Source organism: Sinocyclocheilus grahami, unplaced genomic scaffold, assembly GCF_001515645.1.
Source record: "Sinocyclocheilus grahami isolate Dianchi unplaced genomic scaffold, SAMN03320097.WGS_v1.1 scaffold1686.1, whole genome shotgun sequence".
Taxonomy (NCBI): domain Eukaryota; kingdom Metazoa; phylum Chordata; class Actinopteri; order Cypriniformes; family Cyprinidae; genus Sinocyclocheilus; species Sinocyclocheilus grahami.
Window position 1 is genome coordinate 51771 of NW_015506865.1, and position 19667 is coordinate 71437.

General features: G+C 39.7%; 1 protein-coding gene across 1 annotated transcript in view; it reads right to left on the bottom strand.

Annotated features, from left to right (window-relative positions):
• LOC107572041 (integrator complex subunit 1-like) overlaps positions 1 to 19667 on the bottom strand; it is a 44774-nt gene extending 25107 nt beyond the window's left edge. The window contains exons 1-38 of the mRNA XM_016258440.1: positions 19570 to 19667; positions 19041 to 19122; positions 18663 to 18950; positions 17200 to 17396; positions 16977 to 17114; positions 16739 to 16898; positions 16544 to 16649; positions 14854 to 15040; positions 14615 to 14760; positions 14348 to 14489; positions 13959 to 14135; positions 13755 to 13863; positions 13554 to 13674; positions 12901 to 12978; positions 12654 to 12811; positions 12392 to 12488; positions 12069 to 12160; positions 11923 to 11983; positions 11645 to 11842; positions 11318 to 11447; positions 11048 to 11227; positions 10230 to 10379; positions 9970 to 10149; positions 9782 to 9886; positions 9522 to 9689; positions 9331 to 9442; positions 9076 to 9234; positions 8544 to 8690; positions 8356 to 8454; positions 8101 to 8225; positions 6787 to 7041; positions 6539 to 6698; positions 6251 to 6382; positions 4107 to 4287; positions 3252 to 3375; positions 2723 to 2850; positions 2548 to 2635; positions 1713 to 1960 (exon numbers count right to left, since the gene is read on the bottom strand). Of these exons, the coding sequence (XP_016113926.1) occupies positions 1713 to 1960; positions 2548 to 2635; positions 2723 to 2850; positions 3252 to 3375; positions 4107 to 4287; positions 6251 to 6382; positions 6539 to 6698; positions 6787 to 7041; positions 8101 to 8225; positions 8356 to 8454; positions 8544 to 8690; positions 9076 to 9234; positions 9331 to 9442; positions 9522 to 9689; positions 9782 to 9886; positions 9970 to 10149; positions 10230 to 10379; positions 11048 to 11227; positions 11318 to 11447; positions 11645 to 11842; positions 11923 to 11983; positions 12069 to 12160; positions 12392 to 12488; positions 12654 to 12811; positions 12901 to 12978; positions 13554 to 13674; positions 13755 to 13863; positions 13959 to 14135; positions 14348 to 14489; positions 14615 to 14760; positions 14854 to 15040; positions 16544 to 16649; positions 16739 to 16898; positions 16977 to 17114; positions 17200 to 17396; positions 18663 to 18950; positions 19041 to 19095 (5381 nt within the window). The 5' untranslated portion in view covers positions 19096 to 19122; positions 19570 to 19667. The remainder of the gene's footprint in view (positions 1 to 1712; positions 1961 to 2547; positions 2636 to 2722; positions 2851 to 3251; positions 3376 to 4106; positions 4288 to 6250; positions 6383 to 6538; positions 6699 to 6786; positions 7042 to 8100; positions 8226 to 8355; positions 8455 to 8543; positions 8691 to 9075; positions 9235 to 9330; positions 9443 to 9521; positions 9690 to 9781; positions 9887 to 9969; positions 10150 to 10229; positions 10380 to 11047; positions 11228 to 11317; positions 11448 to 11644; positions 11843 to 11922; positions 11984 to 12068; positions 12161 to 12391; positions 12489 to 12653; positions 12812 to 12900; positions 12979 to 13553; positions 13675 to 13754; positions 13864 to 13958; positions 14136 to 14347; positions 14490 to 14614; positions 14761 to 14853; positions 15041 to 16543; positions 16650 to 16738; positions 16899 to 16976; positions 17115 to 17199; positions 17397 to 18662; positions 18951 to 19040; positions 19123 to 19569) is intronic.

Consider the following 19667-nt stretch of genomic DNA (forward strand, 5'->3'; position numbering starts at 1 on the left):
GTGTCAACAACAGACTATATTACCAACAGAAGAACACAGTCTTGTCTGCTTGTCCAATCAAGCGAAGGCCTTCTTACAGACAACTTTGTTGCTTAATTGTGGTTTATGCTTGCTAATCCGCTGTTGTGCTCACAAGCAACAGATATGGAGAGAACGCCAAACAAACACACGACCGTTTATCCCACCAAACACACGCTTTACATGCCAGCATTACCCGAGTCCATTCTCGACCATAAGACAGCTTAGCTAGACTTATAAATATCGTATTTCTGGGAGTAATTTTTTGCCTGACCTTGTCCAAAGTTTTTTCCCCCTCATTAAGGGGGTTTAATAACCAAAGGCAAATTCATGAAAGGAAAGGGGGCTGCCACCACAAAAAGCCCCGGTCTGATCTCTCTGACAGCCACAGTCTGAGCTGCGACTCACAACAGAAGCCAAAGGAAGAGCCTTAATCCTCGTGCATTCATTATACTACACTGAGCTCTCGAAGAAAAAGAAGATCACAGCGCTCAACGACTTCAGCCGCTTCTCATTTCACACCACAAGAACTAATTACAGCTCCTCCCGCTATTGTGCCTGATGAAGAGCATTTCTGCTGTAAGCAAAGGAATGGCATGGTATCACATACATTTATCAGCCTCTTCAAGAGGGCCTTTAAGGAGGAAGTTCAGTGCCTTTGCTTTGTAATGGTGGTGAGTGTTTGCAACATGGTACAAACCCTGACCTCTGACACTGTTGTCCTTGCGGTTTTAGGGGGCTTTTGCTTCCACTTTTTCATAGCTAGACCAGTACAGAAACTACAATTGTACTTCCTGAAGGAAATAGCAGAGCTTTCAAGGCAGCAAGAGAATACTGGTAGTTTTAGGTAAAATAAAGTTTTAGGCTTAGTTTCTGGTTATAACCGAAATGCCACCTCAGAGACTTTTGTTAAATAAAAATGTCTATTTTTAATAAATGCTGTTCTTTTTCACTTTTTATCAAAGAATCCTGAAAAAAATAAAAATAAAAATCACAGGTTCCAAAAAATATTAAGCAGCACAACTGTTTCCAACACTGATAATAAATCAGCATATTAGAATGATTTCTGAAGGATCATGTGACACTGAGGACTTTAAACTGTAATAATATTTCACAATATTACTGTTTTACTGTATTTTTGATCAAATAAATGCGGCCTTGATGAGCATAAGAGACTTCTTTAAAAAACAAACACTTACTGATCCTAAATTTTGTGTGGATGTCAGTGAAGTTAAAACTTATTTCATCACATTCATTATCAATGTATTAGTCACATGCATAAATGCACCAACTTTCTCATGTGTTCTAATAAACTGCAATTTAAAAATTCTTAAAATATTAAGTTAATAAAAACTACAAACAGACAGCACACTTAAGGCTAAAATCATCAACAAATCAAAGTCTAAAGCAGTTTGAGCTGAAAACTATGGAGAAGAACAAGAGAAAGGTACTGGGATCAAGAAACAACACTGAAAAGACTTGTACCTGTATTTCCAAAATGACCACCAAGATGCACTGTGTCTACAGTATGTACACTAACCGCTAGACCATTGCTCTGACTATTAAACTGAATTTTAATGAAAGTGACAGCTCACTAGCCATCTTATGAAATAAATCCTGTGCATGGAGTTCTTTGAGAGATTTACTTAAAATGATGTGATTTTTTTTGTCCTGTACAGACTCAAAAAATGTACCTGTCTCCCCACTTCTTAACACAGCTGATGAGGTACTCTGAGACTTTCTTGACATTGTCCAAGTCTGAGTGGAGACAGCTATGCAGCAGGGGCAAGCGTGACTGGAGAAGAGAGCCGGAGACCTGGTCCAAAGCGCTCTTGGAGGTGGTTGAGTCACGGCAGCTCAGCTCTGACTCAGAAAGGATGAGGTCCACCAGGCTTATGAGCTCTTCAGAAGACAGCTTCAACACAAACTGCTCCGTACGCTTCTGCAGAGACACACAAAACCCCATCTTATCCACTTATGGCCAATATACACTTATAAAAATATATAATCTGTGGCTAAACATTGTAGTTTTAGATCTTTGGACCACTACAAATATTGCTTGGGTCTGGTTAACAACATAACTAGTTATAAAGGGGCCTATTCCATAACAAAATTACTATATTCTTAGACCAGTCAATTTAACTTGAAATGACTATTGTCTACTCTCCTGTAAGTCCTTAAAATAAACCAGACTGTTTATGCTACTGTATCTTTAAGACTTCCACATGTAAAGCAGCAGGGTTCTCACACCTTTTGACCAATTCATTTCTATAACATTTTCCATAACATAAGTTGTTTATGCTTATCTCTAAAAACTGCATTTGCAAGAGCACCTTCTAGCCGATAAAATATTTTAAAGACAAGCATAACCAGGAAAAATGATATTCAAAACTGTGGGAAGCTTGACCCTGTTATGATAGGCTAAAATATCTGCATGTGAAATAAGAAAATACAATCCAGCCAAGACGCTGAATAGGTGTTATGTAAATGCATTACAAAATTGTGATGTTATATTAACGGTGACCAGACCTGAGGGGTTTTCTGATCTCGCCCCTGCCAAATGCGAGGAATGTGACTGCAGGCCCACAGGAAGTCTAGAGCTGAGGTTGGGTCCAGTCTGGGGATCAGAAGAAACAGAGTTACACACACTGGAGATATGAGAAAAAAAAGGGGAATGTGTTTAATTAAGAGAGGAGTCACTAACCTCTGGTCTCTGTGCTTGTTGAGCAAAGAGCTGATGCACTGATGTAAGGTACTCCAGTTGGACTGGTGCGTGAGGAGAGCCAACAGGTACGGCCTGTAGGAAGGGGCCACACTCACACCACTTTTAGCCTGAGGCAGACAACGACAAAGTTACACTGATCTTGTATAAAAATGCAATTAAATCCAGCAACCGTTCACTGGTTCTAAAAGTATTTCTCACATTTTCGCAACATTTGTTTTGAAGCTAAATATCTCAATATTGGGAAAAGGGACAAGAATTATGTTTATGTACATATGAGTGAATGAATAAACTACTTGTGCCATAAAGCAATGAAATGATTAATGCAACAGAATTAGCCTGTATTTTATGTTTAAGAAAACAAATGTAAACCATTAAAAAGGGGAATATTAATCATACGCTTCATTTTTTCTGATTCATTCTATTTGCTGTGGCACCCTTACACATTATATATATATATATATATACCCGCAGCCACACCCACATGATAAGCGAAGAGAAGCTATTTTACCTTGTTTTGAGCAAAAAGCAGCTTCTGCTGAAGATCCGAGCAAACAGAGGTCACCTCAGGGTCAAGCAACTCCAGCCAGTCAACCAACAGTCCTGAACACGAACCAGGCTTCTTTAACTCAGTGCTGCCAAGTAAACACACACACACCCATCATCAACACAAAAAATACACACCACTGTTCAAACATTTGGGGTCGGTAAGACTCTTTGAAATGGATTCGAAAACGGTAAAACTCAACTGCTTAACTCTAGGGGAGTTGGAAAATAAGCCTATTTTCAAAAATAGTGGAGTGTTCCTTTAATATTTTTGTGTAAGCCATAATACTTTTTTGGGGGTTCTCTGATGAATAGAAAGTTCAAAAGAACAATGTTTATTTGATATATAATCTTTTTCAACATTAAAAATGTCTTTACTGTCACTTTTGCTCAATTTAATGCATCCTTGCTGAATTGAAACATACATTTCTTATTAGATTTGCCAGACTTAACAGTTCCGTGTGTACATACAGTTGTGTATATAGATACACACAAATGTTATGAACTTGATATTTAATTAAAATGGACAAGACTGTGACTCTGTAGTATAAGAGGTAATAGAACACATTTCTGGTTTGCTGTTGACGAAGGGGTATTTGAATCTTACTGCTGGGGTACAAAAGCCAAAAATGTTTTTCATAGAGTCACACTATGCATGATGTGCATTTAATCTGTATACTACTATGGTAACTTTGGCTGTTCGACAAGGATCAAACAAGTGCAAACCAATTTTACTGTGTTCCTTCCCCACCTAGAAACAGTATTACCAGCACACAAGGAAATCTATGATGAGGAAGTGAGTGATTCACTGTGCTCTTACATTTTGGAATCCACCTCTATTTTCACCCCTCGCTCCTCTGTTTCCTGAAGCAGCAGAGAGATCACCATGGCAACTGGGCCCGCTGTGTGTCCTGGGGTTCCGGTCTCCGTACCGATGGTCATAAGCAGGGACAACAGCTCCTCTAGATACGGAGACTTCACCTCCATGAGGCCCTGCAACACTAAGGCACACAAGGTTTTTGTTTTATAATGCCTTCACTCTTGTGAAACACACACACAGGTCCAAAAAATGAAAAACAAACCATCGCAGCCAATACCACATTGCAAAAATAAGAACTACCACACGCTTTGCTTATGAGTAATCCTGTCTGCTAGGCCTCCAGCCCCACCACACTAGCTTTCATAAAGATGCAAGTCAACCCTTGCCGTTGGAGCCGTCGCTGGGTGTAAACAAGCCCTGGAGTGGATGTGTGGCCCTGTGTGTGTGTGAGGTTGTTTTTTGTTTTGGTGAGGTTCAGAGCGGAATGTTAAAATATAAAGAGAAACACATTAAGGACAGCGGCGGTGATGCTGGTGCATGAGTCAAATGCTGCCCTCCGGAGAGACTGACTAATGCTGGCAACCCCTCCAACACCAACACACAGACCTTAACTGCCTCTGGAGAGCTGACTTACACTTCCCTCCTCGCCTGCTGGCCTTACGTTCGCCACAAACATCTCACCAGTTCAAAAATATTTTTCCAATGCATACATTGTTGTAAGAGACGAGTACACACCACGTGGTTCCTAGACGAGCTATAATTAAAAGTTAATAACATCATACACAGATAAGTGCTGTGTAATATAGGCCACACAGCACATTCAAGGGGTTACATCATACTGTTGTATTTGATTTCCCCCCCCGATGTCCACTTAAAATGTTAGTAAAGTTTTTCTGAGCCACGAACAGTCATGATTTAGTTTCTTATAACCATTTACCATACACCCCCCCCTTTGATCCTTGGGCCTATTTCACACATCTTGTGTAAGCAATGTAACTGGGCAGTTGACACATGTTTTGGAACATATGATAAAAGATGATGAATGTTGCCAAACATTGAGTGACTGCTTAAGGGACAGTGCATATTTTAAGTGCAGAGTTGCAGGTGCTACTCCACACAAGGTTGATTGAACTCTCCCACATTTAGTCCTATTGCTAGTTTTTCGAAAATTTAGGAATAATACCATCCATCTATTACATGTAGCGAATTTAGCTCAATGACAGGAAATATTAATAATTAACCATAACTAGTTATAATTAACTACATACACTTCCACAGAAATAAAGATATTTGACATGTAAATTCATGTTAACTTTGAAAAGAGTAATTTTTGCGACTAGGTAAACAAAAAAAAAAGTTGTGTTTTCGCTTGGTCAACATTAAGTGAAAATTCACCTTATCTATTTTCTGCATGCATGCACTTCAAAGTGAAGTTCATCTCTGTTGTATTTTTACCTTTTTGTGACCTTGGCTTGTCTTGGCTTCATCTCGATCTTCTAATGAAACATTAGACTTCTCTGGTGATGTATGCAGAACTTCTCTGATAATTCAGTCTGCCACCCCTTTCTTACAATCAACTGCAAGCTCACATTCAGATCTGCCTCCATCCAATCAACAACTGATGGTCTGAATCAAGTCCCCCTCTTTTTTTTTTTACTTCAGATAATCCGTTTCACTCAGATGTACATCACAATATGGAAGAAAATATTTGTTGCTACTTCTGTTTCATCTCGACTTCATTTTGAGAGTATATTTTAGGTGCAGAGCTGTAGGTGCTACACACAGTCAGAAACAGCACAAGGTTTGTTAAACTCTCTTTTAAGTCTTATCACTTGTTCTTCATATATTTAGGAATATAATCTACATCTAACTTATTTCCTCTACATTACCTCATGACTGAGAAGGCCCAGCTAAAGAACACAGACTATACCTCTTTGATGTGTAAATATGGGCAGTCATGTGTGAAAGAGTCATTTCAGCATTGTTTCAATAAATGCTCTTTTTAGACTAGGGAGGAAGCTTTGATTTCCAAAATTTATAGTATGATTTCAAAATAAAATGAACTCTTATTTTAGATCAAGGACAGTTTGATTCCCCATGATGTTACCCTTTAAGTGAGCAGTACTCTGTACTGCTTTAAATACCTTTTCGTATGAGTTCAGATTCAGCGTTGCATTCTTCTCCAGCTCTCAAAGAGGCAAAAATGCCCCTAACTGCCACTTCAGAGTCCCGTCTGTATGCCAGAGCTTCAGCCAAATGGAGAAATCCAGTACGTACTGATGACACAGGACACAGTCAATACACCTGCAGAGCATGCTAGGACTAAAACTGTTCTACTGACTGCTGATTCAGCTAGTTCTGTGCTGTCAGTTTGAATATGTGCTTGCAAACATGACCCGCACAGCTAAGATTCAGGATGAGGAGCCACTCACCATCTGTGATGCGATGTTTGTGAGAGTACTGAGCTGCCAGAGATTTCAGGAGGCTGTGGAGTGGCCCTGTCTCTGCCGCTGAGTTTTCCAACCACGTCAACATCTGCACAACGGCGTTGAAGAACAGTGACGAGAAGCCAACATCTTGAGAGACCAAACGCTAGAGGAGAAAACGTGAATTTGAGTGAGCAAGCAAAAGGAAGCACCAGTGATGTTATTGAGTATGTAGGTATGCATTGGTTATGTGCCTGGTAAAGACGGAGTTGGCGCAGTAGAGGGCAGGAGATCGTATGGCTGTGGTGCATTGCCATGACCAGGGCTCCAGCGTGGGTAGAGTTTAGAAGGGCTGCAAAGGCTTGCAGGAGTCGCCCGGTGGCACCACCCTGGTGGATGTGACCCTGTCGTGCCCGCAGCACCTCTTGAGCCAGGGTCTGCTGCAGAGCTAATGACAAAGGACGGACCGGGGGCGGCGGCCAGCGCGGATCCACCTTCAGAGGGAAGAGCTACATGGAGAAAAGAGAATTCAGCAAAATCATTTTCTGAGTTACCATAATTTAAATATAATATTTTTGCTCTTTATTTGATAGGTACACTAAGGCTGTACCAATTTAGTTAATATTATGGTATGCTTGTTTTTAATGATATAATATTTATGATACAATTAGTATTAATTATATTTGTAATTATTATTTACATTAACTCATTCATCACTAGAGTTTAATTAATGAAGAAGAGGGTTGTCTACATAATTGCAAACTCTGAAACAAAAATTTGTCAGTGTCAGTGAGTGACGCTTTGAAGGGTCGTGAAACAGATTAAAAGGCCCAATATTCTTCTAGGAAAATCAAACAATGAAGGAGTGTGACAATTTCGAACAAAGTTTAAGTGGTTTAAAACAGCTTGTCAGTGCAAACTTTCCTGGAACATGACAAATCAGTGAGTGACATTTGTTCCTGCACATCAAGCATGGTTGAGCTTCCGTTTGCCATATTTGAGCTCTATGTATGTGCACTAATCAATGTTAGTATATGAATAAATTGATGAATAATGGATTATACCACTCTGTTCATATGAATTACTTTTACAATGTATTTATCAACTTTTTGAAACGTCAAATTTGTATTGGAATGGACTTTCAATGGAGGGATAGAAATCTCTGAAGTTTCATTTAAAATATCTTCATTTGTGTTTCAAAGATAAAGGAAAGTTTTATGGGTTTGGAATGACAAGAGTGAGCAAATGACAGAATTTAAATTTTTGGTTGAACTTTTCCTTTAAATGGATCTAGTGTTTCTTACTAATTTGACATGGTTTTAATCACAATCCAATAACGTGAATACTGTGATGCAGTACGATGTATTCAATTATGACATTACCCAGCCTTAGTAGAGAGCGATCAGGACGACACACTGCATGCCAACCAGAGACTGACAATGTCAGAAGCACATGCAATAACTGTTGTGCCACAGCTCTGACAAGATATTAATACAACCATTACAGAATTAAATCTTGGCAGAAGAAAGAATTCCTCTAATAAAGCATTTCATAGTGATATGTTGCACCTGCAGTAGAATCCCAGCGAGATCATCCTCTGGGCCGATCACTGGCACCTGACTCACTGCTCTCATCTTCACAGAGCCATGGGGCGTTTCAACAGTAACCTTAGCCCTGCTCACCTCTGAGCTGTCTGTAACACATCAGATCAGCAAAGGACTCATTAGTACAGAATTTAATCACTCTGTGCAACTCAAACTTAGTAAAACAGCACTATTAATCAGTGCTGACAGAACCCCCTGTGTAAGGCATTAGATCCTGACCTCTGTGCGGAGGAAGTGAAGCACTGAGTAAACTGTGAAATGTGTGTCCACCCGTGGCTCCTCTCTCATGCTGTACCTCCACTAGATGAGCCATGTAGTCTAACAGGTAGAAACATCCATGATATTAGCATAATTTTACACACACCAAATCATGGGAGAACAGAGTATTTCAAATGAAAGACCCTCACTTTTGTCCATGATATTCTGTTCCAGTGTTTGAGGATCGTGAGACACGGCCTGGTCCAGATACTGTAGCAGTTTGCTCATGCTGGAGACGGGGATCCCAAAGGACTGGACGAACAACAGCAGCTGCTGGGGCTCCAGATCCTGTAGGGCTGTGAATGAAAAAAAAAAACACATTAGCTCAACTACACTACAGTTACAAGTTTGAAGTCACTAAGATTTTTTTTATGAAATTAATACTTGTATTCAGCAAGGACGCATTAAAACAATCAAAAAATGACAGTAAAGACATTTATAATGTTACAAAAGATTTCTATTTTTGAATACAAAAATATTAAGCTGCACAACTGCTTTCAGCATCGTTAATAATAAGAATTGTGACACTGAAAACTGTGCTGAAAAATTAAAAATGAGCTTTAACCGTATTTTTAAGTAAATAAATGCAGGCTTGGTGAGCATAAGACACTTCTTACAGACACTAAACTTTTAAATGGTAGTGTATATTGCCCCTTATTTGCAAATACAAGTTATTAATACCTGCATCAACCAATCGGGAGACTTCAGATCGGATCATTCTTAATTTCAGCCAATCAGGCAACAGAAGGGCTTCCTCTGATGTGTCAACCAGGAATGCAGTGGGAAGGGGCTTTTTATCAGGAAACCAGATATCCAGCAGTTTGTAGAACTCACTTTCCCCTAATAAAAAACAAAAAAGGCAACCACAGTGGCTGTTACTACAAGCAAATGCAGAATTAATCAATCACACAACACTGCAACAGAGGAGATACTCACCTTTGGGAGGTCCCAGTGTGAGCAGGATGACCATAGCATGGACCACTAGGATGTGCATGGTGGCTGTTTCTCCTGTAGTCCATCGCAGGAACACTTGATCCTGAGACTCCGACTGTGAGATTTAAAATGTGGTCTTTATTCATGTGCACAAGCAGTAATTACGGAATTTTCAATTATATGTTCCTTAGTACCCAGCTATAGAGGTCCTCTCCCTCTTTTGTCTTCCTCATACGACGGATATAGCTGGAGAAGATGGAGATAAGAGCGGAGAGAACTGCATCAGACTCTGGCCTGCAGGAGTGCTTGGAAAAGAGGGAGTTCATTATAGTGGAGCGTTCCACTATCAGACGAGCCACATCCTGAGAAGACATGAAACACAAGACAGGAGAGAAGAGAAAGGTTAGACTACAGCTTATTTCAGACAAATAAAAAGCTGTAGATTTAGACTAACCAAGGCCAGGTCATTGTGGAGTGACTGCTCTTCCACTGGTGCATGCTGGGAAAGGTAAATCAGGTATGCGCTGATGGTCTGAGGATCAGTTTCCAAGTGAATGGCCTAAATTGGAAAAACCACACAAACACAATAAGCTGAGCAAGCTGCAGATATCAATAATCTTTTACTTGTGTAGGAGGACTAACCTGCTGCAAGGCGCTGGACGTCAAGCCTCTTACACTATCAAACAGAGGTAGTTTGGGGAGGTCCTGAAGGAGCCACTGGTAGCCTGGCAGTAACTCGGCATCTCTGGAGTCCTCCTCCATGAGCGGATCCCTCTCCTCTCCATCTTTTAATGCTCCCTCAGTCAGCACCAGAGACAAACCCTGATACACACATCACAACGACCATCTTTTAAACTGTCTAAATGAATCAAGCACTGGTGGATGGTTATTTAACTCCGCACCTTCATGGCCAGTACTCTAGAGGCCACCTGAGAAGAACTGAGACGGCGGAGGAAGTAGTCCAAGACTTCACATGTGGTTTGTTCATCAGCCTTAGGACCCAGCAGCAGGTCCTGGAGCCGTCCAAGAAGCTGCCTCTGTTTCTGCTGCCTCTGACAGGGAAAGACGAGGAGAAAAAACACAGTAAAAACAGTAGTATTGTGAAATATTATTACAATTTACAATCACTGTTCATTTTTTTATATTTAAAAATTTAATTTATTTCTGTGATGCAAAGCTGAATTTTCAGCATCATTACTCCAGTCTTCAGTGTCACATGATCCTTCAGAAATCATTCTAATATGCTGATTTGCTGCTCAAGAAACATTTCTTGTTGTGCTGCTTAATATTTTTGTGCAAACTAAAACATTTTTTTCACGATTCTTTAATGAACAGAAACTTTGTAATATTAGAAATGTCTTTACTGTAACGTTTGATCAGTTTAATGCATCCTTGCTGCAATAAAAGTATTTTTCTAATCTTACTGACCCCAAACTTTTGAACAGCAGTGTACCTTTAACTGCTCTATTTTATTTTATCATAATATACATGTATTTTTATTTATCATATTTATTTATGTTTGCATATTTCGCATTTTGGACCACCCTAACAAACCCTAACAAATGTGTAAAATACTTCAATAAGGATTGGAAAAAAGGGTAATGTAAAACTAAACTTTGGTTTAAGATTCCTTGACTAACATTACAAGACGACTTCAGGAAAAAAAATGTAATTAAATTAAAAAAGACAACAGCAATGTGCGGACAAGGCTGAGCTTTACCTGTCTTTTCTTCACTCGCTGCTCTTTGCTCTCTCCTTCCTCCTCATCATCAACGGAGGAGGCGTCATCAGCAGCATCGTGGAGGAGGAATTCACAGAGGCACTGAACGGGCAGCACATCTAAGGACCCTTCACTGGACTGGACGAGATCAGCCAGCCATGGCATAGATTGAGAGGAGGCCTGGATGGGGGAAAAAACATGACATTTAGAAAGTCCCTTAAACATGGCTCTTCATAAAGCACAGCTCCCCAAGTATATAAGAGTGTTTACTTGTCTCTGGATAATATTGAGTAGAAAGTCAGGGTTGCGGCTGCGGCAGAGCAGATGGCCCAGGCGCAAAGACTGGTTCAGACTCTTTACTTGATCCAGGACAAGAGGCGGTGGCTTACGAGGGGGTCCCCTGAGCATAGAATGAAAGACTGGGTCAGTGTATCTGTAAAAACATCCTAATCTAGTTGTCTAATAAACCTGGCATTAAATATTACAAATATTGTTGATTCTTTGACAAATTGCTTTGCTCCTCTACCGCAAGTCACTTTGTATAAATGTAAATGTAAACGGTGGTTTATCACCACAGTGACAAACACGAAGTCATACTTTGGGTCCAGGCTGGTGAGCTGGGACAGCAGGAGGCTGTTGTTTTCAGTTATGGTCTGTTTGGTGGAGGCAGCTGCCAAGTGGCTCTCAAAGGCCAGGATCTCCTGCCTCTCCTTCTGAGAGATCTGCAGCTCTCGGTTGATCATCTCGGTTTTGGTCTCCTCATCAGCCACCGTGCATGGAGGGTAAGAGTAGTTGCTGAGGAGAGAGCAAAAGAAAGTGTCAGGTGCTGAAACATCCATAAAACCACATTTCAACACAATACGCAGAACACTTACTTTGTCATAACCATCTCCATGAGCATTTTCAGAGTGGGGTAACCATCCCACGCTGCCAAACCTGAAACCATTGGTGACAGCAATATAATGGCGTTCTAATGAGATGTTATTATGAAATGCAAGTATTGCATCATATCTGGCCTCACCAATTTTCTGTGGGTTGAATGCTGCCACCACAAGCAGCAGCAGCCAGGCCTTCCAGTAAAGAGTTGATATGGCAAGATTTGGAGGTTGATAGCTAAAATGGAACATTTAATAAAGCATTTCACCTCTTGAAGGAATAAACAGCCCACAAAGAGAGTACTGGATCCCAGGAGTGGACAGACCACAATGTAGCTTAAACTTTCAATGCAAATAGTCCATGGCATCCAGTAATTATTTGGCAATATAAAGCTGATGAATCACTGCATAATAAAACTGAAGTGAAAAAACAGCAGGGAATAAATTCGGTGAAAGGTAAAGGCCGTACCCTGCAGGCAGCTGGATATTCTCTGGGTGATGGTAAGTACAAAGGTTCAGCACAGCATCAATGAGTTGGATCCTCTCGACTCGCAACACTTCCAAGTCTACAGTTGATGATGTGGGAAGACAAATATCACCAAACAACCAGTTTTGAAAACTTCTAAAAGGTCTTTGAAAAGACCACTTCTAAAAAGTTCTGAGCTATTATTAATTATTAAAATATGCGTCTTTTTTTACGAATACCCCTCTATCCAGGAGCGCTGTCTTACCATCAGACTGAACTCCTGCAGCTCTCTTCACCAGATGATCAGCCAGCTCCATGGCGTCAGCTGGGCCCAGGGGCAGATCACGAGACAGACCGATCACCAAGATGCGCATCAGCGTGTCCTCTAACAGAGGAACCTCAGAGCACAGCCGGAGAAAGAAACTAACAAACAAGAGAGATGCATTAACATCTATTAATTGAATGTACTAACAACTATTCTTTCTGTAAGCTGTTCAAGCAGAGATTCTCACTTTCGGTCACTCTCAGGTGGCCAGTTGTCCCATTTGTAATACGTCTCAGGCTGCTCTGTGAAAAGCACTTTGTGTAGACTGTTGAAACAATCAAACAATCAGTAAAATAACAATATGCTATATGTAAAGGTGTTTACATTGCAGACAAGTGCTAGATTAATTTTAAGGGTCCTACAAGAGTGTTAAATGGTCAGGAAATATCAAATAAATAGTTTTTGGTGCAATGTATCACTTTAAATGAAAAATTATGATAAATATTAGCCCTATAGTATTATTTTAGCAGTATTTATAGTATTATATGTATTAAACATATTTCATGTATGTTGTATGATTGTTTGTTTTTTTACATTTATGTTTTTTCATCTATTTTTGTATATATGTTTTATATACAGTGGGTACGGAAAGTATTCAGACCCCCTTAAATTTTTCACTCTTTGTTATATTGCAGCCATTTGCTAAAATCATTTAAGTTAATTTTTTTTCCTCATTAATGTACACACAGCACCCCATATTGACAGAAAAACACAGAATTGTTGACATTTATGCAGTTTCATTTATATTTTATTTCAGATTTATTATATTTACTGACTATTTTTTAATAGTTTTAGTTAACAATAATAACACTGGTCCTACATCCAGCTGATTCATCATACCAGTGCACATAGTCTTTAGGTCCCACTTTACTGATGGTGGGAACCACAGAGTGCAGCCACCACACAGCATCTCTCTGGATGGCAGCAATCTGGTTCTGAAAGGACCTCAGCCCCTCCAGATCTGAAATACATATGCATCCTCATTAGCATAAAGTTTTGAATGTTGGGTATGTGAGGCAACAGGATTATAAAACATCTTACTCTTCTTCTCTCCTTTGTCCCAAGCAATGCCAGCCTCTTTGACCTGAGCCGTGATCCCAAGCATCATGGACACTGTCAAGAGATCTGTCACTTGAATGACAAAACGCTCCTGAGATGGAAACAAAAAATGATGTATAGGCAAAACATCAAAACAGATGTTCTTTTCATAAGTACACCTAGTAAATACAGCAATATAGTCCTCACTTTAAACTCCATGTCCACATAACTGGCCTCTTTCCTTTCCTGCATGAGGCCTAAACAGAAGGACTGGAAGTTGATCTCGTGTTTGGTCTGTTTAATGATTTCCCTGAGTAAAGCGCGTGAGGCCCGCAGGTAGTCGTCCTTATTGGTCAGCAGGTCCTGGAACACCAAGGCCAGAAACTAGGGACAAAACAAGGCGCAAAAGAAATGTTATTCAACTTCTCGAGTACCTCCTTCATGTCCATACCACAAGTGGTGCATGTCGGAGTATGATACTTTGGGTTAGGGTTTTTGAAAACAAGTATTAGCAAGAGCTACAGTGATACCTTCTTTAAATAGCAACAGTAATTTATAAATGTACATGAAGCCAACAAGGTTGGTTGAAAAGTCACCTTGGGTGCCTGCTCTGGGCTATGTTGCAAAACTGTATGGAGCACTTGCATATTATTGGGATTTCTGGCATTTGACAGCTCATTAAAGATGACAAACTTCACCATGGTGCCCAGATTATCTCGGTGTGCATTCAAAAGCTCCCTGCAGAACATGAGAAACATGAAAAAATACATTAAAAAAAGCATTTAGGCTTTACAGTACTGACTTATAATTAATTATATATAGAGTATAAACTGAGATTTCAGGTCTGAAGGTATAACGCCGACCTGACACACAGCATGTAGTGGTTGAGGAGAACTTTAGGTTTGAGGCGGATCTTGATGAGGTTCGAGATGACCTCCATGTCATCTGAGCCGTGTGTATTACAGTTCATGCACAAAGACATCAGAAGATCCTGTGCTGGCCGAGTCAGCTGGAGAATGACCAAACAAAAACAAACCTTTAGATATGTGGTTTCATACTCTCAGACAATGACGCTTCCTCTCTTTAGTCCATTTTTTTGTACCTTAGGATTCTGTAACCACATCTCAAGTCTCTGCACGGCCATCAGTCGGACCTCTTTATAACCACAGGTGGCCGTGAGAAGGCGCAGAAGGTTCCTGGACACGTTATCCATGGGCTGGCGACGGTTCAGTTGGTCCCTCAAAACGTCCAAGACATAGTCCTCCACACTTTCAGCCAGCTCCTCATACCTGAAGCCGCCAGAGAAGACAAAGGTTACACAGAGCAAAAGCTTTGTAACAGGTTTGTAAAATGATTCTGATAAACACCCGAGCATACTGTCGTACCAAAATTACTGTACCAATGAAAATTTACCATTCTCAACACCAATTTCGATACCACAGCAAAAACTAATAGGCTACTTAAGACACTCTTTTGTATATATAAAAAATAAAACTATTATCTTTGGGATTTGTTGATGTTTTTTTTTTTTTTTAAAGAAGTCTCTTATACTCACCAAGGAATTTAATGGATCAAATATACAGTAAAAACAGTAATATTGTGAAATATTATAATTTAAATAACTGTAAAAAATAATGTTAATATATTTAAAAATTTTATGTATTCCTGTGATGCAAAGCTGAATTTTCAGCATCATTACTCCAGTCTTCAGTGTCACAGAATCATTCTAATATGCTGATTTGCTGCTCAAGAAATGATTCTTATTATTATCAATGTTGAAAACAGTTGTGCTTCTTAGGCCCTGTCCACACGAACGCGGTTATTTAAAACCGCAGCGTTTTCTAAGTGGTTCGTCCACACGCAAACGCAGCACCAGTTCACTGAAACCGAACATTTTTGAAAACGCCTGCCAGGGTGAAGTTTTTGGCTTATGACGTCGGCGCCTGCGCTGTTATCGCCGCCTACTGGAGACTTTTTCAGGCTTCTGATTGGCCAACATGACTTTACGGTTGAGATTATATCGCCACCTGTTGGTTTGGCATGCTCTTGACAGTGCTTCATAGCACGCGTTTGCGTTTTCATGTGGACTGAGATATTTTTTTTTTTAAACGGAAGAAGGAAAAACTCAGTTTATAAAAATACCCGTGTACGTGTGGACATGGCCTTACTATTTTTGTGGAAATCATGATACCTTGTTTTTCAGGATTTTTTGATGAAAAGAAAGTTCAAAAGAACAGCATTTACATTTACTTTTAATCATTTAGCAGACACTTTTATCCAAAGCGACTTACAAATGAGGAGAACAATAGAAGCAATCAGACCAACAATAGAAGTGCTGTGACAAGTCTCAGTTAGTCTAGCACAGTACACATAGCAAGGTGTTTATTTATTTATTTGTATTTTACATTTTAAATAAATTAGAGAGAATAGAATAGAATAGGTAAGTGCTAGTATTAATTGGTCAGGTGCTGGCATTGAGTTGAAATAGAAAACTTTCGCAAAACAATGTAAATGTCTTTACTGTCAGTTTTTGTAAATTGAAGGCATCACAATTATTAAAAATAATTATTTCTTTATTTAAAAAAATTAAAAATATCTTAGACACCAAACTTTTGAATGGTGAAAATATTTTAACAGTAAAATCAATTCATTGAAGCATGCAAGCATTTCTCAATTTCGAAAATATTACAACTAGTTTTTTATGTAATAATTAATTGCATGTAATTAATTAATTAATTCACTTCATATCATTAAAAACTGGCACATCTTCTTGAATATATGCACTTCCCTACCTGGGCATGTCCTGTCCATCATCCTCTGGACTCAGTTTCTCTTCAGCAATTAAAAGCTCAGTCTGACCTTCATCCTCATCTGGAGTGGAAGGATGAGGGCTGTTCCCTAAAATACAGTATTTTGTGTCAATTCTTCTAAATTTTACTAACATATACATTTCCATCCATGACTGAGAAAAGTCTTGGACCACCAACCAGCACTGAGGTCGCCCCCTGATCTCCCTGTTTCCGTCTGAAGCAGCATACTTTTGGGTGGCATCTTGGTTGTGAAGGCAGTCTGGATGTTATCAACAAAAGTTTTACAGTGCGAGCTGTCCACCCAGATACGCTCACCGAGAGAGTCCTCAATGTAGACCTGGGAAACCCCACAATGACTGTGTATCAGTACCATGATTACTGTGAGATAAGAAAGCTGGACAGCTTAATCACTTACTTTGACAAATATCTCAGGCCAGTTTTCATCTTCCTCATAGGCAGCCATCAATAGGTTACAGGCCAGCACAGACACCAGGTTGTTGCCCTTGGCCTTAAAGTTGATTGAGGCGTCACGGCGGAGCAAACTGCAGAGAGCCTGAATAAAGACATTTAACACAATAAGTTTAGTCACCAGCAGCAACAGGAAATTACAGTACTGTAGCACATGTGATTCTATCTACCTCTATCACACCCTCTGTGGCAAAGACATTGGGCTTGATTTTGGCGAGAAACATGAGGCTGAGGTATAGCGTCATGTCAGGCTTGGCTCGGTTCATCTTCAGTTGTTTGACAGCCCCACATAGCACACCCTCAATGCGGTCATCATTACCCTCTGCCTCCGCTGCCTCAATCTCATCCAGAAGCACAGCAGGAGACACTAAAAAACAATCAATCACATGCTGTGTGAATGTACACTGTGTATAAAAACAAGGTCTATGAAAATATGAACACCGGATTGGACTACAGATGTCTAAAAATAACACTTAAATACAAAAATATTTGCTGTAAAAGTCAAACACACTTCAAACGGGTCAAAATGCCAGTCTTGGAAACATACTAAATGTAAATACTGTTACATTGTCTGAACTGCATGTAAACAAAAATTTTTTGACATTATTACAAAGCGCACTTTTAACAGCACTTTAACAGACTTCTTTAACATGCATTCAGAAAATACACTTTTTTCAAATGGGAATACTTGATACTGCTGTTTCATAAATACTTGTTCTATTGCATGTAATATTTTTTATCTTTTCATTGTTATTTCATTAAAAATGTTCTGGAAAAAAAAATACTGAAATAATGAAAAAGCAATATCTATTTAACTGAAAAAAAATACTAGAATGCTACATGCCACTGTTTTAATTTGTTAAAGGGGTCCTATTATGCTTTTTCACTTTTTCAACTTTCGTTAGTCTGTAATGTTGCTGTTTGAGCATAAAAAAGATCTGCAAAGTTACGAAGCTCAAAGTCCACTTCAAAAGGAGATATTTTATTTAACAGAAATCACTTTTCAAAAACTACAAGGAACGACTCGTTTGGACTACAACGCATATTTTCTGGGATTTGTGATATCACAAATACTGACGAATGGGACGAGACCTGGTTGAGCTGCACTAGAGAAGGCAACGAGTGTTATCACTATGTCGCAGACACGCTAGCTTTCCCAAGGCAGATGAACTTAAGTGTAGTTACAACCATCCGGGTTTAAATCGCGCTCAAATTGATTTGATTTTGACGCAATATTTACACTGAAGCTCGCAGCAGGTGGCTATGGTAAGGGGCATGACATTTCCCGACCAGGCGCCGAGTGCTGCCAGTCACAACACACACTGGCCCAGCTAACCAATCACAGCACATTTCGTATTTCAGACGGCGGGCTTTCATTTGATACAACAACTATTCGAGCCGTTCATGTCAGACTGCGGAGAGAGGTGTTGTAATAATGTAAAATATGTGAAAAATAATGTGTTTTTCGAACAACCTAGTATGAGAGCCTGTTCTAGTACACCCCCAAAACAAAATCAAGACTTTGTAAAAGAGCATAATAAGACACCTTTAATATTTACACTTTACTTTAAAACCCTAAATTAGATATATGAAAGTTTTCTGTAATTAAAAAAAATGTGTTTGTTAATCTCACCTTCAATAGGGACTACAGATGGCTCTTTGATGGAGGGGGATATTGATCTTTTGTCAACAGCAGCTACCTCAGCGAGGCGTGAGAGGGCGCTGGGTGGAGTAGAAGAGTGCTTGGGCCGTTTGGAAAGACTGGACAGGCTGGAGGAAGAGGGAAGAGATGAAGACGCCTCTCTCTTACGGTCTGGGGGCAAACCGGTGGATGCTGGCTTCAAGAGAGCTGGGTTTGCTTTCGGCTCACTGCTCTGACTCTTCGCTCCAAGAGCAATGAAATCTCCTGGAGGTGGGTGACCTGAGGGACATCACAGGATGATAAAGACGTGTCCGAGAAGTATACAGAGTTCATTTCTTTGCCATAATCACAGCTAAAATCTTATCTTACCTGATGGTTTGGTGTTACTAGGGCGCCTAATGCTTGTTGGCTTTGGTCGATTCATTTTGACACAATTTACAACTTACTGTAACTGTAAGAGACATAAACAGCACAAGTCTGAATTACAGTAGAGGAATTACAATATCATCAAACCATACAAAAACTGCATTCAGGTAAACTATACAAGCTGCGTCGTTTGTTGATATGGCCTATTTGGAGCTGATAGCCTTGATATTGTAACACTAAGCACTGACTGACTAATTCATCATGATGTGCAGTGTTGATAAAACGACATTTATTGCCTTTTATTACCTTTATGAGCCCTTATTTCAATGTCTTCTGTACTGTTTACAAGCTGTCGCTGGTCTTTGAGTCTTTAAAGGGTCATGAAACCCCAGACATTTTGGCAGGTAATGTATTACAAAAAAAATCTAACATTAGCCGAGATGTAACAAAATACCATCTAGTGCTAACAGTCAAAATATTTAATATACGGACATAGTAAGTACATAATATGAAGAAAATATTGATAAACTACCTCAGTTTATCAACGGCGCTGCTACATGATCTACTGTTTCTACTTCTGCTGCAGTGGGAGAGTTTCCTGGCAGTGCGACAGCGCCATCTATAGCACTG